This window comes from Anas platyrhynchos, chromosome Z (assembly GCF_047663525.1).
Source record: "Anas platyrhynchos isolate ZD024472 breed Pekin duck chromosome Z, IASCAAS_PekinDuck_T2T, whole genome shotgun sequence".
Classification (NCBI taxonomy): Eukaryota; Metazoa; Chordata; class Aves; order Anseriformes; family Anatidae; genus Anas; species Anas platyrhynchos.
In genome coordinates, this window is record NC_092621.1 from 39,065,027 (window position 1) to 39,092,862 (window position 27,836).

A 27,836-nucleotide genomic window follows, 5' to 3' on the forward strand; every position below is an offset into this window, starting at 1 on the left:
CCTCCCATTTTCCAAAAGGCCAAGTATCATAGAATCATAGAATCATAGAATATCCTGGGTTGGAAGGGACCCTTAAGGATCATCAAGTCCAACTCTTGACACCGCACAGGTCTACCCAAAAGTTCAGACCATGTGACTAAGTGCACAGTCCAATCTCTTCTTAAATTCAGACAGGCTCGGTGCAGTGACCACTTCCCTGGGGAGCCTGTTCCAGTGTGCAACCACCCTCTCTGTGAAGAACCCCCTCCTGATGTCAAGCCTAAATTTCCCCTGCCTCAGCTTAACCCCGTTCCCGCGGGTCCTGTCACTGGTGTTAATGGAGAAAAGGTCTCCTGCCTCTCGACACCCCCTTACGAGGAAGTTGTAGACTGCGATGAGGTCTCCCCTCAGCCTCCTCTTCTCCAGGCTGAACAGGCCCAGTGCCCTCAGCCGTTCCTCGTACGTCTTCCCCTCCAGGCCTTTCACCATCTTTGTAGCCCTCCTCTGGACACTCTCCAACAGTTTCATGCCCTTTTTATACTGTGGTGCCCAGAACTGCACACAGTACATCATGGTTTATACTTTCTAGAAGCTAATGACATTGTCTTCAGTCAAAAAGAAAACAACTTTTTCATACACTGTCACATACTGATAATTTCGAATAATGCAAAAAAAAATCTATCATTTTCCCCCAAGACTTTTCTGAAGAACAGAGTACTGTTTGCAAGAATAATAAATAATTTATGGTGTTTTTCATATGTGCTTATCTTTTAGAATAAACAAGTCTGGAAGTGAAACAGATTGTAAATCAGAAACATTTATCTGTAAACAACCTCACACTAACTGATATGTAAGACACACAGAAAAATAAATTTTAAAAAAATCTTCTCATCCTCATAATTAAAAATGAATTCACAAACAAAATGTTAAGCAACCGTCCTTGTTTTGCCCATAAAATAACAAAAATAGCAGAAGATATTTTCAATATAGTTGGACTTTTTGAAGTCAGATGTAGCCTCCCAAAAAACTTTTAAGAAATTTAAATAATCGATATTAAGAAATTTAAATCGTCTAGAACCAGTAGCCAGGTTCTAGAATAGATTAGAATATGGTAAGATATTGGGGTCGGGAGAGTGGTAATTGCTGAACTTTTAAATCAGATAAAATTGAGCAGTAAGCAGTTCAAGCCTTATGTTAATTCAACAATTTACATTCATCACTTTTTTAGAAAAAAAAAAAAATCAAATGGAAATTTATATGTATATAAATTAAATTAGATAGATAGATAGATAGATAGATAGATATTTTTACATATGTAATGGTCCACAATCATTTAATGTACTTAAGAAGGAAAGACCATCAGGAATCTAAAATAAGCACGGAACATTTAATTGCAGATGCAGGTTATTCTCACTGGAGTCATATAAATGCATATTTGACAATAACTGCGGCTCTTCAGGAAGCCTACTCTGCTATCACAGTGAACAATTTAATGAAAATTTCAACATAGTATGAAAAAAAGAACAAACAAGATCTAATTTCTGCCCTGCTTTATCAGAAATAATCCAGAATTACCCTGATATACCAATGTGTAAAAAATAGAAAAGAAAGTAATACTAAAGATGGTGACGGTCACTTTTTCTATCTATGGTCACACCTTCTGTAATATCTCAGTTCATCACAATGTTTGTTTAGCCTGACTATACTTGGACGTGCTGAAAGAAGAGACTTTAACAGATGGAATGGCAAGACACTGAAAAATTAAAGGTCAGATTTTCAAAAAACTTTTAGTATATATTATTCCAATGATTTTTCTGAAAAGAAGCAAAAAACTGAATGCAAATGGTAATTGAAAACATTTTACACAAGTCAAAAAGGATGGAAAAACAGTTTAATTTCCAAAAATTGTTTGATGTCTTTGTCTCCTTACACTTGGCAAACACTCAGAGATGCTTAGCTGTATCACTTTGCCAGAGGACATTCTGCTATAGTAACTATTGGATGTTTGTCATTATTCTGTGTCATGCAAATCTAAATCTACTGAATCTCATAAACATCTCAGCCTCCTGTGTCTTATGAAAACTGCAGAAAACCAGGCCATGGTAAGTCTCTCTCAAACGTGGGACTTCATGTAAGCAATCATTTTTCCTCTTCAGAAATAGAACTACAAATATTTAGCACAAATTTTAGTCTATGTTCTGAGGTAGTTCTGTACATCTCTATAACAGTTCTATATTTAGTGCTATTTTATTTTTCCCCTTTCTTTCCATTTTAAACCAGAACTCTTAAAAAAAATATAATAATAAAATCCCATTTTCCACCTTTTTCCATATTAATCGTCAGGCCTTGTCATTCCAATGACGTGGAAAGCATTACCTCCTCTTGTTTGAGCATTCGTTCTCAAATTACACACAAGGTGGCACCAGAGGTCAAAATTTTGGAAACGTCTGAAAAGTCCAGGCCTTTTCTAATTTCCTGCAAATTTAATAATCGTTTCTTCAGGGCAAAATCGAAGGAATCACGAAAGCATTAACAGTGAAGTAGAAACAAGAAACCTGTCCCGACTGATGCCGAAGGTTGCCAATCAAAACAAAACAAAATAGTAATAAGCTAAATGTTACATGTTTCCAGTGTAATTTATCAAACAGTAATAAAAGAAATACCACTATCTGAAGGAATGATTTTCCAGTAATTTCTAACAGATTAAAAATACCATTCTTTTAAGAATTGTTTCCCCATCCTGCATCCCTGGAGATTGGGAGGGGGGTTTGGGAGTCATCTACATGATTACTATGTAGCTCCACCTTTACAGTGTTTTCACGCTTATAGGCTACCACCCCACAACAATGAGAAAATTAATATTTCAACCCAATTTTTGTTTCTTTTTTTCTTTTTTTTCTTTTTTTTTTTTTTTTGGCCCTCCTTGGTCTGTCTTCCACAAATTATGTGAACAAAGAAGCTTTCTCATGCATTTCAGCATGGCCTTTTCTGAAATGTATTTACATAATATATTTTCTTTTGAATTCAGCTCTTGCCTCTACTTCATAAGTTTTAAGTAGCTGGACAGTCATTTGCCATGAAGAGGCTTAGCCACCATTCCCTCAGAAGTCTTGGGTGAATGCAAAAAGTGCAAAGTTACTGCAATTCTAATACATGTTTTTCTGAGAAATCATGTCTGATTCTCTTTGAAACACAACCTCTATTATCCCCTGTTGATGCTAGATTAAAGGTTTCTATATTTTAATGAGTGACTTTCCCCACCTCAGAAGAGGTATTATAAAGTTCACATGCTGTGTTTCACTAACACAGTGGTGTAAATTTGAGCACGCTAGAGTGAGCTTTCTCCTAGACAACCTGAGTATTGCACAGTTCTTTACAGTCTAAATGTGCTTAAATTAGTGTGGCGGATTTTTGTTTAGTTTTGAGAGAATTTTGGAAAGACTTTAAAATATCTTTTTATTTTCTCCTCTCATTTTTCCTGGTACCAGCACTTCATTTCTAATATTGATTGGAAAAAGAGTGGCAGAAAACATGCAAGCATCCCTCCTTGGTAGGATTCTATGGACTAATCCCACACCTGAAGCTCACTACAGAGAAAATTATAGAATCATAGAATCATAGTATGCCCTGGGTTGGAAGGGACCTCTAAGATCATGTAGTTCCAATGCCCCTGCCATAAGCAGGGGCACCACCTACTAGATCAAGTTGACCATGTCCTCATACAACTTGGTCTTGAACACCTCCAGGGATGGGACATGCACAGCTTCTCTGGACAACCTGTTCCAGTGCTTCACCACCCTCTGAGTGAAAAAATTTCATTCTAACCTCTAATCTAAATCTCCCCTTTTACTTTAAAATCTATCTCTTCATCCTGTCAATATCTGATTGAGCAAAGAGTTGTTCCCCATCCTTTTTTATAAACCCCCTTCAAGTATTGAAAAGTTGCAATGAGTTCACCCCAGAGCCTTCTTTTCTCCAGACTGAACAGCCCCAACTCTCTCAGCCTATATTCGCAGGAGAGGTGCTGCCATCTTTGTGGCCCTCCTCTGGACCCATTTTAACAGTTCCACATCCTTCTTTTGCTGAGGGCCCAGACCTGGATGCAGCACTACTAGTGGGGCCTCACGAGGGCTGAGTAGAAGGGGACAATCACATCTCTCAACCTGCTGGCCACTCCTCTTTTAATGTAGCCCAGGATGTAGCTCATCTTCTGGGTTGCAAGCACTCTAAGAAGCAAATTTTTGACTGGAGTCTTTAGGATTTATATTTCAGACTCCTCTGCAGAGATTTTGTTACATTTTGTCCTTTGATAGGCAGAAAGACAAGAGCAATAACCTCCATCTACTTTTCTTCAGCATGAACCCAGCTGCTTCTAGAAATATTCTGACTAAAATGAATTATGTTTAATGGTTCTGTTAATTGGTCTTTTAATGCTCTTACTAATTTTCATAGAAAATATTGCCTTATGTATGCTTGCGTATTTACTGTTTTATCTATGCTTGTTTGTGCAGCGTAGCTGTTTTGGACTGGGATTGTCCTTACTTAACCACTTAGCCCCTTACGTGTTGCTATACAGAAAAAAAAAAAAAATATATATATATATATATATATATATATTTTATTTTGAGAAATATCCTCCTCCCACTCTCATTCTGCCTATCAAGGATCCCTCTGGAAATGACATGAGTGGTGTAATCACTCTGTTCTGCAAGTATTAACCTAAGTTCTATATTTTGCAGTACTTAAAAAAAAAAAAAAAAAAAAAAAAAAAAAAAAAAGACTTTAACAGCTGGCTGCAAATTTCCACTGTAAATAAGAAGGGGTAGAAATACATCTGATTCCTCACTGACAGACCCTACAGACCTCCATAAATCACTCCTCTTCAACACAAGCAGCATTTTGCAGAAACAGGTACGAACAAAATACAATCAAAATGGTGCCTCCCTTGCCTCTATTAGGAATAAACATGTAATTCTAGTGAAATATCCTACAATTAGGGGAGCTATTGGAATGTAGTAATATACTGTTATAATATCCTTCTCTTACCCAGTCCAGAAAAATTCATACTTATGTTACAAACATTTTCCTATTAATAACATGTTTGCCTGTCTCCTCATTTAAGCTAAATGAGAATTCCAGGTGCTCACTTGTTCACATTCTGAAGTTGAGCAGTAAGGCTGGACTCTCAAAAAGAACATACTGCTTATAAGCCCCTCTTGAACTCAGCCAAAAGAGAATGGAAAGAGTTCATTTACCATAAAAATAATTTTCTTATCATTCCTTAAATTTTAATTTGGAGTAATTGTTAAAGATATTCTGTAAGTTTTTGTTGTTTTGGTTTTGGCACATTTTTGCTTCTTTTGGCTTCCCTGGTTAATATATATACTTATTGGGGAAAAAAAAAAAAAAAAAGAGAGAGAGAGAGAGAGAGAAATCTTTCCTATGCTGATGAAATCAGATTCTTTCCTTTTGCATAGCTGCAACACATCTAAATTTCAAAACAACTGAAATTTGAATAAAGAGTTTCCCCCTTAGGCCTAATAATTTACTTCTTACAAGTTAACTATTTATGACCCATCCACAGCTTACAAGCTTGCTCTGTTTTCTGGGGTGGGAATATTGAATTCTCTGGACATCTGCCTCTTGAGAAAATGCCTATATTGCTAGTGCCACACTCAAATTATACATTTTTTTTTTTCTGAAGCTTGTCAGTTAATAAAACAGATGTCACAGAACATGTTTTTTACGTACGTCTGCTTTTTTTTCCTGCTTTCATTGATTGTGTTTATTTCCCATTAACTACTTTGGTCTGAATCTCTTTTACTTATCCTAAGGAAGTAACAAGAATAATCAACAGAGTGAACTACAGTAGTGCATGTAATATTTACCATAGGTAAAAAATCCAGCCTGTGCAAGGCACATGGTTTCTATCTAGCTCTAGTCATTCCAATGGTTCTTGTAGAATAAGACTTCACCTTCTCTAGACACCAAGGTCTATTTCTTGGACCACTCCAATATGAACTGAAGAATGCCTGCAATGTTTAACAGAAATTAGCCAAGATGACCTCTGATATCCCAATAGCTTAACATGTTGTTCAAATGAGTAACTGGAGGGCACCCTAACAATGTCTGTCAATGGTTGTATGAAGTGAAGAACCAACAACTATGCTTAGTTCTACTACTGCACCTGGGGGTCTGCACTTCATTTATACAGGGTCTGGAACAACTGGAACAGTAATAGCAATCAGAAAATAGAGGTAGTGAGAGCAGTTTTCTTCATTTTAGACAGATATAAAAATGCACACAACTCATCAGAGAAAGAAAAAAAGTCCTACATGGGCTATGAGGCTATGATGCTTTTTTTCCCCCCCTATATACGTAATAATAGAATTAATAACTCTAATTTAAATAAAAAAGAACAAGCCAGAGATATCATTAGCTGTTTCATATTGTTGACGTTTTGAACATGTCATCTTTAGCTATTTTTCTAACATCCAATGTATATAAACTCTGGCTGATGTGAAATGGAAAGCCAGAGTTTCGGATAGATTCTGTAATACTGTTGCATTCTTTTTTTCACTATTTAAATATTTCAGATTCTTCTTTCATTTACTGTGTATAGACAATTTGATGTTAAGTGCAGAAAAGCAATGCAGGATGTACAAAGTTTCACAAAGTCTAATTTTATTTTTTAAAATTTATTTAATTTTCTTAGATGAAATCTTGTTTCATGATTAATCAAGCAAATAGAAACTTCAAAGCATTCGTTGACTTTGGATAAATAATGGTAAAAAGATTATATTCATGCCATACAGAATAAAGATATTGAAAAAATACATTCCAGGTTCCAGGTTTTTTGCATAATACATGTAGACTAAATACCATTCCAGAGAAACCTCACTGTGTAAAGCCTGTATTTTATATAGACAGCTGAATCAAATATAAAGACCTTCAGCAACAGGGCTTGAGTGCATCATAGGAACATGAAACTTATTTAATCACTTCCACACAAAGCCACCAGGATGTTTTCATAATCCCCTTTGAGTTCATCCTGTCAATGTAAGTGAAAAGAGCACAGTTGTTAGGATAATGGTGTCAAATCAATTTCAATAAGCATTCAATATACATTTACTAAACATTGGTCCTTCACCAAAATAAATGGTCATGGCAGAAAAAATGATTTTTAGAAACTAACTGAAAAAGCAGCTAACTGAAAAAGCAGCAGGTAGTCGCAAAACTCAAAAAGGTACTTTAGTACATTTAGAGATTATGTTTCTGCTCTAAGGTATATTTTTTTTTAGTTATCTACTAGCTTCCACAAAGGTGATCTGAAGATCTGGCTTTTTTCTAATAGCTCACTGGTTTAAATTTTCTAGAAAAATGCATTAGGTGGCTTGTCCCTTTCAAGAAAATATTTTGTTAGTTTATCTCATTTTCCTAAGTGACCTAAAAAGTAGGACAAATAAAAGCCAAGTTTACAAGGTATTTGTAGGAGTAACTCAAACATTAAAAAACAAAAGCCAGATGGAGCAAATATCTGTCAGAGAGCTGTCAGTGCAACCATCTTCATTCTCTCACTAATGTACCTGCTAATGCTTAAGCACAGGAACTTGGGGATAGTCTCCATTTTTGGCATTTACTTTAAGATGACATTCTGAGACAACTACAAATCAACTATGCTACATGCTAAATGTAGCAAAAATGCTACAGCTTTTGTGACAAAAAACATTCCCCTATAAAATAAATTAGTTCTACCAGCATGAGACCTTGAGTTCTCACTGAAAACTTGAGTTACTCAGCTAAAATCCATTATTCAGGATGAACTGGTGACTGAGGAGCAGAAGAGTTAACAAAGCCTTACTGGCCTTCCTAAAACATCTAGTTGTTTTCCACTTCATTGTTAACTTCAGCGAAAACCTACCATAATGGCTTGGCGAAGAGAGATACCATACAGACTCTTATAATAGGCTTTGATTTCATTCATGTCTACTTCATGGCGTGAAACCATGATTCTGATGAGCTGTTTGTGCCGTGTCCCGAGGCCCTGTTAAAAGTAGTAAACAAACAAACAAAAATTGAGGCTACTTAAGTCATTGAAAGATCTTCCTCTATCAAATTACTACAAATTACTACAAATTCTTTGTAGTAATTCATCAGACTTCTTTGTGTCAGTACTAACCCCCTTCTGGTCCCCTATGAGGACAAATTCAGTTGCGACTGGCTGTTTCCAATCCTGGATTTCTTTTTGTGGTTTCATAAAAATTGGCAGGTTGTTTACTGTGATTGCTGAACACCAGGGAAAACCTAAATTTCACTGTTGTTTGTTTGATTTATTTTTTTTTGTCCTGCAATGAGCTACTTTTTCATAATGAGCATATTCAGTTTACATGGCAAGATTTTGTTAGTGGGGGAGCTGCAGAGGTGACCGCTGTGTGAAGAGACAAGCAACTGCTGCATGTTACAGAAGGGCCAGTTTCAGCTTACTCCAAAGGGGACCTACCATTAGCCAAAGTCGATTCAACAGATGTTGTTTGTGTCTCTGGGAGAGCAGATTTCAAAAAAAAGGGAAATAAAAACTGCTGCACAACAGCAGCTGGGAGAGAGGAGTGAGAACCAGCCCTGCAGATACCTGCAGACAGTGCAGAAGGAAAGGAAGGAGATTTTCCAGGTGCCAAAGAAAAAGTTCCCCTGCAGCCTGTGGAGAGGCCCCTGCTGGAGCAGGCTGTCCTCCTGCAGCCCATGGGTCCCACATGGAGCAGATCTCCATGCTGCAGCCCCCCCGTGGATGGAGGAGCCCTCGGTAGAACAGGTGGATGTGGCCTGGAGGCGGCTGCAGCCCATGGAGAGCCCCCACAAGATCAGGCCCTGGGCTGGAGCTGCAGCCCGCAGAGAGGAGCCCACGCAGGAGCAGGGTGTCTGGGGAGAGCTGCTGCACACCCATGGGGGACACATGCTGGAGCATTTTGCTCCTGGATCCTGTGGTACAGAGCCATGTGGGAGCAGTTCTTGAAGAGCTGCTGTCTCTGGGCAGCCCCCGCAGGCTCATTTCGGGAAGGATGGCATCCCATAGGAGGGATCCCATGGCAAGCAGGGGCAGAGAGTGACTGGGAAAGAGCAGCGGAGACAAAGCATTAGGGACTGACAGCAACCCCCATTCCCTATTAACCTGCAAAACTCAGGGGGAGGAGGTAGAAGAGGGTGGATGGAGGGGGAAGGCGTTTTTAATTTTAGTTCTTACTGCTAACTTGTTAGTAATGGGTAATAAATTATATTAATGCACTGAGTCCGTTTTGCCCATGATGATAACTGCAGAGTGATCTCCCTGTCCTTATCTCAGCTCTTGATCCCTTTTCATCACATTTTCTCCCTCTTCCTCTCTCAGGAGGTAGAGAGAGAGAGAGCAGTGTGGTGGAGTTCAGCTGCCCAGCTCGGTAAAACCACCACGAGTCACTCAGTACAGCTCCTAAACAAGTGACAGAAGTTAATGTAAATTTCTGCATACTATGTGATTTCATGAGTTCTCACCAATCAGTTCTCATCTCAGTCAGCTCAGATTTCAAATTTGCCTGCAGTTTTGTATGGGCTTTTACAAGTTTCTCATCCCAGTCTGTAAGTGCCTTCCTATTTACTTTTTTGTCAATATTTTAATGGTTTCATTAATATGAAAAGGTTCAGTTAGCTTTCTGTCACTACAAAGAGCATAACGTATATATATGTATGTGGATGGACAGACACTTTCCCAAAAACTCTATAATAAATAGACAGGTCTTTCTATGGAAGGAAACAGTAGTTTCAAAGGAATGAAGGGGAAGAAATAGAGAAATGAATTGGATTTCCTTCTGCAGTCCTTTTCATCACACAAAGTTCTTATTCTAGCCTAATTTGTTATTTTTCAGCTCATAAAGCACACTCTGTTCTCAAGTTCTTTCTTGAGGTTACCTTCATTGCCAAATGGAGTTTTTCAGCAAAGAAAGCTGGCTTGCTTGTGGCACACTTCACTGTAATGAAACAATGAGATAAAGTCACACCTGTTAAAAATGTAACAAATAACAAAAGGCAAAAATCTGCAAAGAAAACACTGCAGAATAAGTCTCAGTGTTCCTACCAACATATCCTATTTATCTATTTCTCTTTTACCTGTCTTAAAAATATGGGAGAAGTAGCTTTTCCTTTCTTCTTTATACAGTAAGCAATTCAGTCAGGGGAGAATACTCTAGTTACTAGACAAGTAACTAGACTTGTCTAGTAACTCTAGTTACTAGACAAGACTACTCTCTAGTCCACTGCCATAAAATTGAGAATGATGTCACAGTTCCAAAGCAGAAAAATGTGAAAGTATTCTTGACCTCTACAGCAGAGTTGGTAGTTATGATCTGACATATTTTAGCCAAGTTATGCTGTGTACTTGCCTTCCATACCTGACACTAAGAGGGAACTGGTGAGTCTCTCTTTTTATCAAAAGTATACTTGACTGCAATACAAAAGTGAAAAGCAAAAATAGGGGTCTGGCTCCTGATTCTATCCTTGACAACACGGATGGCTCACCTTATTATTTACAAGGAACGGTCACTTTAAGGGTCTTAAGATACATCTTTATCATGAACATTAAAATAATATTTTCTCGAACACTGCAAGAGGAAATTTATTATATTTTTAATAATCTTACATCAGAACTGTTTTGCTTCTCAATGAAGCAAAAAAGACCAGAATGCTTTCCTGTTAGAAAAAGTATTACAGAACTAAAAAGGTAGTTTTTCATACAGTTAACATATATACTAGGTTACTAGTTGTATAACCACTTACCAAGGGCAGTCAGGCAGTTCTCAATATCACCTTTCAGCTCCAAATCTAATACCTTATTCATGTCATGCTTGCTGTATTTGGTGTACTTCTGAAAGACTAAGCAAGAGAAGAAAATTCAGTGAAGAGTGATGGAAACATAGTATTCTCCCCACATTTTTTTTCCCTACTCTGTCCCCACTGCTGTGGCAGTGCACACACATGGCAGGCTATCTTTCTCATTTTCTTCAGCTAGCACAGTGTAGTAAAGAAAAGCAGTACTGTATGGAGTGATGGTATTGGCATAAGGAACAGACCCATGCTAGGATGGTGGGGATCAATTTCCATTAATAGGGAAAGAGGTAGTACAGTTACTCCACTGGAGCCTATAGCATAAGGTGGTATCTCCCGTGCAGGGCAAACTGGTAGAGGAGCAAGACCATGTTGAGGAGTATTCAGAACCCCTGCCACACTGATTCATTGGCCTTGTTAAAAGCGGCATTGTGAGACTTCATGGTAATAGTTCTGTTATCAACTTAACTGACACTGACTCTTCACTAGTGTGGAGAGAACAGCAAAGTGGCCAACTGTGTGCTTAGGTCAGCATGCACAATGACCTCTGTAGCAGTCACATCTTGGAAATGTATATAATCTCTGAGTTCAGGAGCAGGCCATATTCAAATACAATTCCAGTGAGGAACAAAGTTTCACCCAGCCTACCTCTTCGGAGATGAGGGTAGCTTCTTGCAGTAAGAACAGTAACAAACACATTAATATCCGTTCCTTTCCTTCTCTCTCCTGCTTCATATAAGGCCTGTCATAAAAGAAAAAATAATAATAATAGTCAAGTTATCATCTGTATAGCAAAACACAAATAGAAGTACCTGAGACTCCTTGCCAAAGGTAGGTCACTGCTTGTCAGTAAAGAACTCTAAACCTTGACACAACCTGTAAAAAGACACATAACTCTACACAGCCTCAAAATAACTCTAGGTGTACGAAGTAATACTTCATATTTCACTTACAGCATAATAGTACCAAGAGAGTGCTGTACAGCCAAAAATAATATTTTTAGACATTCTTGAATGAAGCTATTTTTTATGTATCTTCATATAGTATACATGGGAGCATAGGACTGGCAGGGTTATTGGCTTACCTTAGACCAAAAAAAAAACACAACTCCAATATTAACTAGACAAATGTGAAGGAGAAGCTTACGCACCAGGTATTTCTTGTCTTTCCAAGAGTAACTTGAATAGAAAGTAAGAACCCCGTCAATTTTGTTACTTTCCCTACCTTCTCAAACCTTTGTAAAAGTAATAATTAAAGATCTCCATGCTACAGCAAAAAAAGATCTAACATCCTTTCTAGGTGTTGGCAGTGAAGGTCTTTGGACCCAGGGAAACTGAACTGAGCTTAGACAGAATATTGATTTACTAGCCTTTCATATCTACGCTTGATGACAAAACTAAACCTCTTATGTCACAGGAATAAAAATAGAATTGTTAAATGTCTTTTTCTCTGTTGGATTTAAAACAATAATTTAAAGTGAAAACTCAGGACAGACTGTTAAGGTTTACCAACACCTTAACAAAAATCCTACACAAATAGCAGAAGAAACAAGGGAAAAATCAGTTGCTTTTCTTAGAATCACTTAGAAAATGAATGTGATGTTTACCAAATTCTCTTGAAAGATATGACACTGAAACGCATTAGCTACAACTAACATACGGAATGGTTTACACTGGTCAACATATGGTATCTGTTTCTGCACAATCACTAGTACAAATTTGTCCCTCAATTCAAGAACTGTATTTATTTTAAACAAACAGATTGAATCTAAGTTCTCCTGTTCCTGACCTCTACTTCAAATAGTAGAAGAGGGTTTCAAGCATTTTTGAAGTTGACTATTAGCATAAAAATTCCATTTCTTTCAGTGACCAAAGAGTTCATGTGAACTTTGGAAAACATTATCACCTCAGAAAAAGATCGTGTACATACACACTAATTGCCCCCCACCATGTTCCCATGTCCCCCCATCCCCATGTCCCAATTGTCTCCTATGTCCCCATGACCTCAAAAAGATTATGTACATATACATAATTGTATGTAATTGTCTGTCATCTGAGATGTGCAAGATCCAGGTAGGTGAAACAGCACATTCACAGCCAGTCAGAGTTTGTAATAAAGTCAAATGAAGATCCGCAGGGTGCTAAGTATGGTCTTACCCTGGCATCACTATCAGCAAGCTCATCATTCACATGAGGATCTTCAGATCGGTCAGCCTACGTAAATCAAATTTTTTAAAAAAATAATCAATGTTACTCACAATCATTCAGTTCACCAAAATTGAGTATTTTAGAGATCTGGCCTGCCACACTTATACATAGCTTAATACAGAATTGCTGACAAATACAGTTATATTAATTATTCTGTGGATAAAGCTGATGCATTTGTTAATTGATCAGAGCTCACAATTCTAGGGCCATCAAAGTATTTCTGAAGTTATACATTAAAATCCAGGGTTTCTTAATGTGAAGTTAAAGTCTTGGAAGCTATGATATGCTCCCTGGTGACTGCTCAATAAACTTCTTTCAAGGTGATTTGAAAGCAAAACTAAAAATCAGAACTATGCACATTGATATATCAAAAAAAATCCAATGTGCACATACAAACTGCATACAAATGTACTCAGCAGAGATGGAATAAAATATTAATGTATGTTAAAAAGGGTATTTTTACTTCTCAGCTCCAGTGTTTCAGCTAAACTGCTTTTGAGCAGTTCACAAAACACTTTGTCCACTTGCTAACTCCATGCCACTATCTATCTACCTTACTACAAGAAACATATCTTAAGAAGTAGCCAAAATGTTTCTCTACATGTAAGCATTTATTCTTTTTACATTTGCAGTCAATTGACATTCCTGTTGTTTGTTTTTTTTCAAGTGCTTAAAACTGTTAGACACATAAAGACACATAAAAAAAAGTCTTAAAAACCTAACTGGTAAACAGTAACAAATACCATTGCCTTTAAAAAAATGTTTTTGAGATAAATCTCATTATAGCTTGCTTAAGATATGGTCTAACATATGTAAGTAAAAAACAGTGCTAGGTAGGAAACAAATAATCCTAAAATTCTTATTTACTGTATGACTTCAACATAATCTTGAAGATTATTTAACATAATATTGTTTTTTAATTACTGATAACCTCACCAAAAATGTTTAAGCACAGCATACCTTGGCTAGAGCAACTAAAGCCTTCTGAAAGTCTCCAGATGTGTCAGAGATGATGTCTTGTGTCAGATCTCTCTTCAGTACTGAAATCAAATGAAAAAGGACTCATAATTCTTTTCTAAATTATCAGTTATATCATTTTTTCAGTCTTTTCTAAATTTCCCACTTAGTAGTAGAATGCCTAGTAGAATTACAGTTTTCTCTAATTTAGTTTTGCAAGAATGGGTACTTTTTCAACGTGTCTTCTAATCCCTGAGATGTGCTGAGAAATCTGAGGATTAATACAAAATCTACTGAAAAAGTTGTTCTTAAAAGTTGTATGGGTGGAAAAGTCTCGAGCTTTGAGTCTCAAGCAAAAGTCTTGTTTGTGAAATAGAGAAAAATTAAAAAAAAAAAAAGTTTGAAATTTTGTGAGTCATTAGTCTTTCATTCTTATTTTTGGCTGTTTTGTTCAGTCCTAAAACTCTTCTGGAAAAAAAAAAAAATCAAACTACTATTCAAACTAATCAAACTTCTAACTGATTGGAAATCTCTTCAGAAAGTTAACTCTTAATCCTACAAAGCATAAATTAATTAGATAACACTGACTGACTGCAGTACTCTCCTTATATGAGAGATGCTATTATATTTTAGTTATTTCTAAATTGCTATTATATTTTAGTTATTTCTTCAAAGATTTTCTACTTCAGTTTGCTGGTTGTTCTTAATCTTGAAGTTATCTGTGTTGCTACGAGTAAACTTTTGACAAAGTCAAAAGAGCTCAGATAGGGCTTGGCAATGGGAGCAGCAAAGCAGCTGGATTTTGCTTTTAACTAAATCTAAATGCTTTCTAAACCTATTCCAAAAAATATTCACAGCTCTGGTTGGAATTGTGATTCACTTCCTAGTGCAGCAGGATCTATGTAAGTCAGAAAAGATCAGTATGACCTCCCTTTCCTACACATCTTTCAGCTTTTCATGAAGCTTTACTTGCTTCCTAAAATGTCATCTCAGCTCCTTAAATTTAGAAGTAAGGCTGTAAGAGTAATGTGTTTGCTATGGAGTTTTGAAAAGACATGTACAATTCACACTAGATTCTTTTTCACCAGGAGTTAAGTTTGCATGGATCTATTCACTACAGGTGCTTGAAAAAAAAAATCACAGGAACAAAGAAATGAATGGAGGACAGGGTTTGGCTATCGTCCAATATTTCATGCCATTAATACTTCTTTCCCACTCTGAGTTACCTTCTTTGTAGTATCTGCTGGCTTCTCTGATCTCTCTGTTGTTTCTTGAGGCCAGAATCTCAATTAAAGTATCTTCATCAGTTCCAAGGCCCTGTTAAAAATGATTTAAAAAAAAAAAAGTTAATTAACACAGCAAACTTAAAATTTACAACTGAAATAAGATGAGAATCATGGACAAGACTTTGAAGATGCCATACGAAACAGACAGAAAAAGGAAGAACGTTTTGCTTTCAACTGATATAATTATTTTAGAATTCATGTTTGCAGCATCTAGTGTCACTCTGGCACCCAACCAAACTATGAAGTGACCAAGCAACATACACAGAAGATAGGAATAAGAATTACGAAGAAAAATACATCTTTCCTTTTCTATTTTCTCTTAAATAAATGCATATGTAAACACTATAGCTTTCTAGCACTACATCTGCAAATAACCTCCAATTTTCAGAAGGCAAAGAGAGCTCTTTCTCATGTAAGAATAGCATTGGCAATCCATCTCCTTCAACCATGAAATTCAACAGAGATTGCTGAGTCTTGTTCTTAGTAGCTGGTTCTGGATAACCACTACTGTTTTATTTTAATAAATGGGGAAAAAATAATATAATACATGAGCTTAAAAAAATTAAGTCCAGTGTCATTTAAAGAATCTGATATTTATATACTTCTCTTTAGTAAAGTTCCTCTCAGAAGATTTTTGACTTACTTTCATAGAGGCCCTTAATTCTTCAGCATCAAACTGAGCTGGAGTTTTAAGTAGAGCCACGGCAACATCTTCCAAGTGGCCTTTCAGAACCTTTTTCAGGTCTTCTTCCAGACTCTATGAAGAATAAGGAAGAGTCATACACTCTGTGTCCTGGTTTCAGCTGGAATAATTTTCCTCATAGTGGCTAGTATGGTGCTGTGTTTTGGACTTAAGATGAGAGTAACACTGTTAACACACTGATGTTTTAGTTATTGTAGAGACATGGTTACACCATAGTATCACAGAATCATCTAGGTTGGAAGAAATCTTCAAGATCACCTCGTCCAACCTCTGACCTAACACTAACAAGTCCTCCACTAAACCATATCACTAAGTTCTGCATCTAAACGTCTTTTAAAGATCTTCAGGAAAGGTGACTCAACCACTTCCCTGGGCAGACATTCCATTGCCTATAAACCCTTCCTAGTTCTTCCTAATATCCAACATAAACCTCCCCTGGTGCAACTTTAGCCCATTCCCCCTTGTCCTGTCACCAGATAATAGACCAACCACCACCTCGCTACAGCTTCCTTTAAGGTACCTAGAGAGTGCAATAAGGTCACCCCTGAGCTTCCTCTTCTCCAGGCTAAACAATCTCAGCTTCCTCAGCTGCTCCTTGTAAGACTTGTTCTCCAGACCCCTCACCAGCTTAGTCGCCCTTCTCTGGACTCACTTGAGCACCTCGATGTCCTTCTTGTAGTGAGGGGCCCAAAACTGAACACAGTACTCGAGGTGCGGCCTCACCAGAGCCGAGTAAAGGGGGACAATCACTTCCCTAGTTCTGCTGGCCACACTGCTTTTTATACAAGCTAGGATGCTGTTGGCCTTCTTGGCCACCTGAGCACACTGCTGGCTCATACTCAGCCAACTATCAACCAGTACTCACAGGTCCTTCTCTGCCAGGCAGCTTTCCAACCACTCATCTTCCAGCCTGTAGTGCTGCTTGGGGTTATTGTGCCCCAGGTGCAGGACCCGGCACTTGGCCTTGTTGAACTTCATACAGTTGACCTCAGCACATCGGTCCAGCCTATGTAGATCCTCCTGCAGAGCCTTCCTACCCTCGAGCAGATCGACACATGCACCTAACTTGGTGTCATCTGCAAACTTACTGAGGGTGCACTCAATGCCCTCATCCAGATCATCGATGAAGATATTAAAGAGGACTGGCCCCAGTCCACACCACTAGTGACTGGCCTCCAGCCGACCTCCAGCTGGACCGTGTCAAGGACTTTTCAACTTCTCATAATGCACTGCCAGTGAAGAGGCTGGGGATGCAAAAGAAGGTGGGAGGGGACAGAACCAGGACAGCTGGCCCAAACTTACCAAAGGAATATCCATTACTATATTATGTCATGATGAAGAATAAAACTGAGGGAAGTTGGCTAGGAGCACTGCCACTGCTTAAGGAGTGTCTGGGCATCAGTTATTGGTGGTGAGCAATCTGACTGTGCATATTTTTTGATGTATTACTTCATTATTATTATTATTTTCATTTCCTTTTCTGCTTTATTAAGCTGTCTTTATCTCAACCTTTTTTTCTGATTCTCTTTTTCATCCCACTAAGGGAGAACGAGCAAACAGCTGAGTGGTGCTTAGCTGCCTGCTAGGATAAACCACAACACCCTGTAAGCTGGCAAAAAGATAAAAACTGCTGTTCAGGTACAGTCCAAAAACGAAGCCTAATGAAGCCAAGAATGACATTAGCCTTCTTAGCAGTAAGTGCACACTTCTGACTTACAGGACCCCCTGGTCCTTTTCTGCACAGCTGCTTTCCAGCTGGGTGGCCTGGTACCTGGAGTTGTTTCTCCCCATGTGCAGGAGTTTGCACTTCTCCTTGTTGAACTTCATGAAGTTCTTGTCAGCCCTGTTCACCCATTTACTGCATCAGAAGGCAGCTCAAAATAGGCTGCTTAATTCTCAAGAGAAGGTAATACTGTACTGCTGTTACGATAATTGAATGGCTTAAATGCACTTTATATATAACCTTATTTATTAGAAAATAAATGATAAAAATAAAAAAGAAAAAAAATGCAATGGAAATGCTGTGGATATACTGTAATAATACCCTATATAAATCTGCAAGACCTGAAGTTATAATTTGGATTATATTCTAATTTGACTAACATTTAGGTATTTTTTTTTTAATTAAGATTTTTTAATTATTTTTAGTTTAAAAATAATTTCTGATTTATTCTTCCTCCTATTAGTAAATGTTCAGTACTGTATTTTGCTACAGTGAAGAGATACAGCTGTGTTCTTCACCAAATGCATGTCTAGGTAATTGCTGTAGGGGCGAGAATATCAGTTTGCTTGGCCAGGATACCTAGGATAACTAATGAGATTATTTCAGAATCAAGAACTATGTTAGGAGTTAGGTCTCTTCTGCTTTTGACGGGAAGTCAACCGCCAGGGGGTCTAATGATACAACAGCATTAGCCTTCTTGTGCCTTTGAAGTTAAATTTTAATTTAGGTCTTGAAAAAAAATATAATTGCAACACTGGAGCTTCCTCTGTGGGAGGACAGAGCTGTGAAAATCACAAGAGAGGTTTCCGTACCAAAAACAGGAAATCCAGCCTAAAATTAGACATTAGACTTGTTTTCTTTCTTGCCCTTTAAAGTCACTTAAAATTACAAAGCCAAAAACTATAGGGAGTCATTTCCCAAGGAGCAAAGGCTCACGAACTGTTGTATGCCAACTGTGCAGTTATAATTTCAGTTTAGAGCAACAGGTTCAACTAGAGAAAATTTGCTACAAGAAAAGGTGAAGGGCAATTAAAATGTCTTGAAGACATATGCAGCAATTTCTAAACTTTTCAGGTTCAGGGACTAGCAGTTTTACCATTCAGAATGAGAATTTCACTGCTTCCTGTACACCTGTCCCCATTAGCATTGCTATAGTTGTGAAATAGCATTATTGTCCTACTTTCTGTCTTATCTATCTGGACAAAAAGATTCGTTTAGGTGTCCCCAAAGCCTCTTACTCTATTCCTCTCTTTTCCTCAACAGCCTGTCTCCCAGTGAAATTTCTGCATTCCCAGTGATCTTCTGGGCATTCAAAAACCCAGACAGATAGAATTCTGAAATTTTTCTTTTTATTTCAAAATGACTGCCGCTGCATTCAAGGGATTATCTCAGGGTACTACTGCTACAGTAGTTTTCATAAACTACAGGTGACAGAATCACTATAATCTTCTGTTCTAGAAAGCTAAAGCTGAATGTACCATAAAACCCAGGAGCAACATTGCTATTTCAGATGCACAATTAAGATTGGCTTGGATATACTATACCTTCCCTTTAGCCTGCTGATAGGCAGCTTTAATCTGCTGACGCTGAGCATTTGTTCTTTTAGTCAAGATGTCAATGATGGTGGCTTCATCCACACCTACAAATCACCAAACAATGTAATAGTGAATACATTGAAAATATAGTGATCTCTAGTGCATCATTTAACAAATTTTATTATTTGCATTGTGGCAGATTTTGAATGCTTGACATATCAAATTTTAACCAAAACTGTTATCATCTATAGACTTAAAATTAGTGATGCAGTGAAGAAACCAATAGGTTCCCATAGAACACAGAAACGTGTTTCTACAGTATAATAAAGTCTCAAAGTGTTCTAAGTGCAGTACTTACACTACAGAATAACTAAGTGTATAAACAATGAGACAGCATAGTCAACCTAGCAAGTCAAATTTAAAAAGGTTTCTAAGTACAAAGTGCCAAATGTGAATTTCATTTAGATAAATTTAAAGGAGCATACACTCCATTATCAGGATATTCACTACTTCTCGAATAGATTCTATGGAAATCAAAAACAAGACTTAGTATGGTATATTTTTTTATTCTCTAGAAACCAAATTTTTACAATTCCTTCAACAAAATCAATAAATTTAATGTAGTATTAAGGTCTGAAATTGTAATACAATGTCAGAATAACAAAGAGTATAGATTCTTTAACAAGTGGCATAATTAAATGTCTTGCCAGGCTTTTTAAAGCTGAGGTACCTCTCCTGTTTTCCATTGCCTCTGGCTCCGATACACTTTTCAGGTTATTAAAATTTCCCAAGGAATAATTCTAATATAGTATGTTAAATATTTACTCCTCTTACCTTTTACCGTAATAGCTTTGTCCAAAGCAGCAACATCAGCTGATGGATCAAAGTTTGGGTATGACTGTACTGAATGACCACCTTTTGAACTTTTCTGTTGAAGAAGGAATGAATAAATAAATAAATAAATGCTATTTTCAAAGTATATTCATGCAAAGAAGAAGTTTCATATGCCTAAGTAAGCCATGTATTTGGAATTGACTATTATGGGACTCTCAAAGAATAAATACTTGTTTTCTAACTACAGACAGCTAAACAGGCCCAGTACAGTATTAGTATTGGATCTATACCTTTCACACTTCTATTAAACATAACTTACCTATTTTACACCCCTATTTGTCCAAGTAAGTTAGATGCCACAGGAAAGTATTTCTCTCTAAAACCATATTTAAATCCTGCAGGTGCTTCCAGTAAAGTGCTAGTGATTTTCTTGCTCATATTATACAAATTGATCGTGCATTATATCGAGTGAATTCTCAGCTACTTTATATATTTAATGTTACAAGTGTTTCTTCAGTGCAAGATCTTGGAGAAAAGTTCAAGCCTGGCACTACAAGGAGGTGGAGAACTATTACTCAACTTCTTTGAAACATAAGATATAAAACACACTTTCTTTAGCATTAGCTATTAGACAATAGTAAATTCTATGGTGAATCCACTCCTTTATGTTGGACGCTTTCTAGGCAATGTCTGAAGTACTCTGGTACTAACTGGGGATGATAAATTCCACTACCTCAACACTTACGTGGTTTGCCCTAAGCCAACATATGTGTTGATGTGACTAATCAATTTGCTTGTAGAGCCTGTAACACCACATTACTATCTCTAATGCCATGCTCATTACCTTCTTCTATAGAACCTATAAAATGCTTTGAGATCCTCGGAGGAAATATTTATAATAAAGCTCCCTTTGGTACGATATGGTTGAGATGATTTTTTTTGCAACAAAAGTGAAGTTTAACTAAACTTTTTTTTTTTTAGAATCAATTATAGTATTTTATCTTACCTTCAAGAACTCACTATTTTATTTATTTATTTAATCTTGCATGTACAAGACAGACAAATGGCAAAGTCTTATGGATATGTTTCACATACAGCATTCTGTATTGAATACTTGCATACCTGTAATGTCTGCTGGCTAAATAAGTCGGAGTTTTCTTAGAGCAGACTGTGTATTTATAAGTAGTGTCTTGTTTAATTTAAAGAAAAAAATCAGCGTGACCCGTGTAGCAAGCCAAGAGCTAAACAGGATGAGTTTAGTGTGTGTTTCCCAGGCATGCCAGGTTTAGTCTGTATACTGCTTTCCATGACAAACTTACCTACTACCTAAACAAAAACCTGTCTGTAACCTCCATAACTAGAATGGCTAAGGACCATGGGATTGCATGGGATAAGGAATAAGGGATGGTGGATACAAAGTTTTATACATGAAATACTGTGTAGTGAAAATTACAAAATATACAGAGATCTACAGCAGAAAACTTTATTTACTGAAATTCCAAAGTTCTATTTTTTCAGAATTAAAGTTGCTTTAAAGATTTTCAGTGATTTTACAGTGTGCTACTTTGCCTTTGCTGACACTAATTTCAGTATCTTAATCAACTTAATTATTAAAAAGATTTTCCACATCTATTCCAATAACTCTTTTTACTGATCACCATGAGTCTTCCTTCTAATCAGTATAAACACTGATCATCTGAGTTTTTTTACTACATACAGTGACTCTTCCCACACACTTTCGTCTTCTAATACAAATCATAGAATGGTTTGGGTTGGAAGGGATCTTAGGGATCTTTAAGGATCATCTAGTTCTAACCCCCCTAACACAGACAGGGACACCTCCCACTAGATGAGGTTGCCCCTTCAACCTGGCCTTGAACACATTCAGATCTTCTCTAGGAAACATGTTTCAGTGCCTCACCACCCTCATACTAAACAATTTCTTCCTGATACCTAACCTAACTCTACCCTCTTTTAGTTTAAAGCCAGTACTCCTTGTTCTATCACTGCACTCCCTGACAAAGAGTCCCTCCCCAATGGCTTTCTTGTAGGCCCCACTTAGGTACTGGAAGACAACTATAAGGTCTTCCCAGAGCCTCCTCTTCTCCAGACTGAATAAGAAATATACTAGTGACTTTAGTTCCTCCTTTACATTCCAGCACTCCAACACATGGCTTCTTGTATCTCAGTCTAAGCATCCTTCTCAAATACATTATCTGAACAGGTTCTTACAGATTTGCATACTGTACATCAGACTTTAAAGAGGATGACTTGAGTGAATCAATGCCTGGCCAGTAGGAATGACAATTTCATTGCAGCACTAGTTCGGCCTGAAACTGATATATATACATTACAGTATTTTTTAATCTGATACTAGATTTACTAGTTTATAAGAGCATATCAGATGATATGATGCAATAAAATTGGTTTCCAGTTTTAATCACCTGGATTTTTGCAACAGCTTTTCTGCCTTTCTGTGAAAGATGTGGGGTGGCCTATTGCTTTAAACACTCCTAAACGCACTAGAAAATAAATAAAATGATCTCAACAGGTGATAACACTTACAATACATTCCTGCTCCTGATTATCCATGAACCATGCCTGCTTCAGGAATTCTGATACCATAGCCATGTTGACAGAGAATCTGTGAAGAGATGCATCAAGTTTTTTTTTTATCATTTTAATCACCAATGAAATTCAAGGTTTCCCATTCATAAAACCCTTTCTCTTTAACTGTGACAATAGGGGCCATTTCCCAAATAGTAATTGACTTGAACTACTGGAAGCTGGCAACTTTTATGTTTGGCAGTTGGCTGCTCAACCATACACATTTAAACAACTTCTGGAAATTTCAGATTAGAAATAGAACAGTAAACTAATTGGATTTTACATGTATTTGTTATGGCAATACCTAAGCATTAACACTGACTTTCAAAGGGATATTACCAGAAACAAATTAAGCATCTTTCCCCATTTTTAAGGTATTATGTATGTAAATTTAGCTTATTGACTACTTGGTTCTTTTCAAATTCGGTAGTAAATGACTCTTCCTATCTGATCATCTTCCAAGGTTGGAGCTCTTGTGTGTTAAAGCAAATGATATTCCCTTTTTAAATACACTCTTATGTAGTTTCTTCCAATAGCTCTTTCTTAAGAAAGATGAGTAAAAGCAGTCTCACATATACTGGTCCTTATTTCTTACATATTTCCCCCAATTTCTACAAAATAATGGACTTTTACCCTTTTTTTTTTTCTTTTAATCACTAGAAATGAAAATGGAAAACATTTTGGCATAAGATACCATGCAGAATAAGAAAAAAAAAGATCAATGGTGATGTGACTTGACAAAATAAATAGGTTGCTTCACAATGACCTCGGTATCAAGAATATTGTCTCCTAGTGGGAACAGTGTGGGAACTGTTCCTAGGAACAGTTCATAGAACTAGGAAACATATTTTATCAAATAAAGTATTTTTTGGTCCGTTCAAAATGGATGTTTTTTCATCAAAACATATTTGTCCATAGGACACTTTAGGGAAGGCTTGTTTTTAAAGCATACATATAAACAATAAGCTAAATGTTGTTGGTTAAACTGCTGTCTTTGAAGAACAGTTCACATATCTAGCATGAAGAGCCAAAGTGCTATTTGCAATGGTGTGCATTTTCATCTAATATAAAGATCATATCCACAAAATAAAAATAAACAATGCTTATGTTGCAAACACATTTACCTTATTTATGCCTTGTAGTCCACAGGAATAGTAATGAGCAGTATTTAAATCAACACACTCCTAGGACAAAGGAATGTGTCTGTAACCTAGCTGCTGTTATCCTCACAGAAAAACTGCACAAAGTACTTCCAGGTGTGACTGCCAACAAAGAAGCAGGTCCTCCAGTCCTCTTCAAGCTTTCAGCCCAGGTCCACCCTTTCTTCCTCTCTCCAAGTTGGATACACCTACACTCTCTCTTCCCCAGAGAACTCTTTGCTTCTCTACACTTCTTGTATCCCTGAGGGCATGAAATTCATGGAAAACTTGAACCTGACTCTGAATCTGTGTTTATGTTACCTAAAGCACGTGTCAATAAATGATGGTCAGAATATTGTGTAAAGACCAACTTTTAAGCACATCATTTACTGATTTACTGAGGATCAGAAAGCATACTTATGTTGCTCTTCAATAAAATATAATGAAATAAAATGAAATAAAACAAATCAGGCTGTTACGGTGACTCCTGTACTACCCTTGTATTGACAGCTAAAGTAAGTGAGGCCATATGAATTGATGTCGTATTTGAAGTTCTGCTGCATTTTTTAACAGCACACACAAAGGCCATGTGCAAAATAATAAAATATGTTAAAGTCTCCGTATGAGACTGAGACCTGTTTACCTAGTTACCTGCCCTGATGTGTACAGATCTGTATGCCTCCAATAGATTCACAGTGTCTCCCTGTTTAAAGCTACAAAACAAGATTCACACCAGTAGATCTGAGAAGAGGTGGGACCAAAACTGCATTTTGGTTTCTAGAGTAAAATATTTCAGAAATAAAGTTAGAGCTGGGTCCAGAGAAAACTGTTAATATCTGCATTTCTTCTGTCTGCCCACCCCACTCCAGTTCTAGGGGTTTTGATGCTCATTGGGATAACTATAGTAGAAGGCTTCTAGTCTACAGTAAATTGGATTTATTAAGTCTCTAAGCCTTTATGCCTGACATAATTTAAATTATAAATACAGTAAAATAATTTTGCATAAAATAAAATAAAACTAAACCTTTATTTTTGCTTTTATTTAAACAAAGACACTTGGACAGTTTGTCCATATATTTTCATTTTGTAATCAAACAACATAATTTCAAAAGAAGCCAAAGTGGGCAATGGCTCTTGAAACGGCTAAAGACCTGACTTTGCTTGCATTGTCTCAGAAAGTTAAGAAACCTATTTACACACAGAATTGTTTGCCTGCTTTATAAGAATCTATGGGTAACTTTAAGGGGGAGAGGTGAGAGGTGGGAGGAGAAGAGAGGGAAAGAAGAAGACTGAGGCCTGGAATTGAGGAAGACAGCACTTTTACAGAGTAGAGGTTTTTACCAGAGCTTTGACTCTAAAATGCTAACAGCTCATGTAAGCAAAGCCTACATCCAGGACAGATACATTCAAAGTATTATTTTACTTCATTAAGAAAAAAGTCTTAAAGAACCACTGATCTGACTGTTTAACCGAAAACCCAGTTAAAAGAAGATCATGTATTTAAAATTTGCTTGATTAAAAAAAAAAAAAAAAAAAGTTTTTTGTGCGTCTTACCATTCCCAGCTGGAATGATTAACATTTAACTGGAATGCAAGATCAAGCAGTGATCCAGACTGAAAGGCCTAGCTCCTCCTTCACAAGAGTTACTGCAATGTTGTTTCCAGACTTGCTCCCAGTCCCCAGAATTGGGCAGACTCCAATTACTGAAAGTTTTGAGTAAATATGCAGTATCTTTGAAAAATATCTTTTTCAAAAAAATATGCAGTATCTTTTGAAAATATTTTAAGGCAAACATTTACACACCTGCCTTACATTTAACCATAAGCTCTATCTGATATATTATCTCTGGTACCGTCTTTGCAGGTGGCTTGAACAGTGAGATTGAGTGCACCCTCCACATGTTTGCCAGATGACACCAAGCAATCTGGTGTGGTCAACATGTTTGAGGAATGGGAAAGAATCCACAGGGACCTGCACAGGCTTGAGAGGTGCACCTCTGTGGACATCATGAAGTTCTGTAAGGTCTTGCACTTGGGCTGAGACAATCCTAAACACAAATACAGGCTGGGCAAAATATGGATTGAGAGCATCACTGGATGAAAAAGGACCTGGAAAGGACCTGGAAAGGACCCAGGAGCATTGGTTAATGAGAAGCCCAACATGCACCAGCAATGTGCACTTGCAGCCCAGAAAGCCTGCCAAATCCTGCACTTCCAAAAAAATACAGATTTTGTACTTTTTTGACCTGCCAGCAGGTCAAGGGAGGTGATTCTCCCCCTCTACTATGCTCTTGTGAGACCCCACTTAGAGCTCTGCATTCAGCCCTGGGGCCCCCAGCACATGAAGGACGTGGACCTATTATAGTAAGTCCAGATGATGAAGATAATCAAAGGTCTGGAGCGCCTCTCCTGTGAAGACAGGCTGTGGGAGTTGGGGTTGTTCAGCCTGGATAAGAGAAGGCTCCAGCGACACCTTACAGCTGCCTTCCAATACCTAAATGGGGCTTAAAGGAAAGTTGGGGAGGGACTCTGTGAGAGAGTACTGTGATAGAACAATTAATGGTTTTAAACTAAAAGAGGGTAGATTTAGATTAGATATAAAGAATAAATTATTTACTCTGAGAGGCACTGGAACATATGGTTCAGAGAAGCTGTGGATGCTCCATCCCTGGAAGTGTCCCAGCTCAGACTGGTTGGGGCATTAAGCAAGCTGGTCCAGTTGAAGGTATCCCTGTCCATGGCAGGGCGGTTGGAATTAGATGATCTTTAAGAGCCCTTCCAACACAAGCCATTCTATGATTATATGATTCTGTGGTTTCTGTCCAACGCTAGTTACCACGATCATGGTATAAATTGAGGTCATTAAACCATATTGGAAAAGCAGACAGTAGACATAAAACAGCAATTTCCTTTACAGTAGGAAAGTCTACTGAATACAAAGGAAACATGAGAAAGAAAAACAACTTCACCAAAAAAAAAATTAAATGGAAAGTATTACCAGAACAAACCTCAAATGCTAGAGCCCTTACTTATGCCACATTTAGCCAAAGTTCTGTGTTATGGGTTAAGAGCATGGGGTTGCTCTTATGTCCCTTATATTACTTTGCCTCATTGTCATCACTGTTTGAGTAAAGATTCCTCTACTGTTCCAAAGCAGCAAGCTTGTTGAAGTAACAGCTGCTTTTTCTTTAGTTTCTGTACACAGCACATTTGTTTTCCAGTAACTTCAGTTTTGCTGCAGATACAAAGCAAAAGCATTGGAAACAGCCAAATCTAAATACGTCTACTTTATTTAAGCTACTTTTCTGCAACCTATTGTGTAAAGAGGAAAAGAATGAGAAAAAAAAAAAAAAAAAAAAAGTAAAAATAAAAATGAAGTGATTGTCCAGGACCTTCTGTGTACATTATCCACGTTAAAATGAAAAGAATTTCTTCTGCCCACACCCATCTTTCTCTGTGCCAGCAAATCCAACCCACAGAAAATTACAACAGATCACATGAAAAACATACTGTATAATTCTTAAAGTTTGTCAGGTCTAGAGAGAGCAATTAAGAACTACAAAAACCTACCTTCCTTTTCACAAATACTAGTCCTCAGGATGGCACAGTCAGGATAAGAAAGCAGAGAGCTGGCAATGCTTTTATAGTGTTGTGCAGGAGGCCCCACCTAGCAACCCAAGTGTTTCCACTGCCACAACAACTGGCTGCTCTTTGCTAGCAGCTAAATTTGGGTGCTCTCCAAAACACGGAACCACAGAAAAAAAAAAAAAAAAAGTCATTGCAAAACTATGTACTGGAGACAGAAGGATCACATTTCAGAAGGAAAAAGATGACTAATGGTCAGTCTTTGGTAGCTGTTCTCCCCTAGCCTACTACATCCATCCCTCATTGTAGTAAATTAATTTAAATCTTTCAGGATCATAAGATTAACATGTTAAATAGAAAAATCAAATTTGAGTTACTCCCTTCACATTTTGACATGTCTGATACAACTCTGAAGTGAACATACTAAGATA

General features: G+C 37.3%; 1 protein-coding gene across 1 annotated transcript; it reads right to left on the reverse strand.

The window, feature by feature from the left end:
• Positions 1-6,661: 6,661 nt before the first annotated feature.
• On the reverse strand, positions 6,662-27,565 carry ANXA1 (annexin A1). Its single transcript, XM_038171010.2, has 13 exons — positions 27,391-27,565; positions 22,641-22,719; positions 20,076-20,169; positions 19,251-19,345; positions 15,924-16,037; positions 15,221-15,311; positions 13,998-14,077; positions 12,987-13,043; positions 11,479-11,572; positions 10,783-10,878; positions 9,919-9,977; positions 7,901-8,023; positions 6,662-7,030 (listed from the first exon to the last, which is right to left on the reverse strand). The coding sequence occupies exons 2-13, from the start codon at positions 22,704-22,706 to the stop codon at positions 6,974-6,976; spliced, it is 1,026 nt and encodes a 341-aa protein (XP_038026938.1). The 5' UTR covers positions 22,707-22,719; positions 27,391-27,565; the 3' UTR covers positions 6,662-6,973.
• Between the last annotated feature and the right edge of the window lie 271 nt (positions 27,566-27,836).

Excerpts from the sequence above, each read along its gene's own strand:
- ANXA1 (XM_038171010.2), bottom strand. The coding sequence starts at position 22,706 with ATGGCTATGGTATCAGAATTCCTGAAGCAGGCATGGTTCATGGATAAT. Across the intron at positions 16,038-19,250 it reads ATCAGCAGGCTAAAGGGAAG|AGTCTGGAAGAAGACCTGAA; the intron begins GTATAGTATATC and ends TATTCTTCATAG. Across the intron at positions 9,978-10,782 it reads GAACTGCCTGACTGCCCTTG|TGAAGTGTGCCACAAGCAAG; the intron begins GTAAGTGGTTAT and ends GTTTCATTACAG.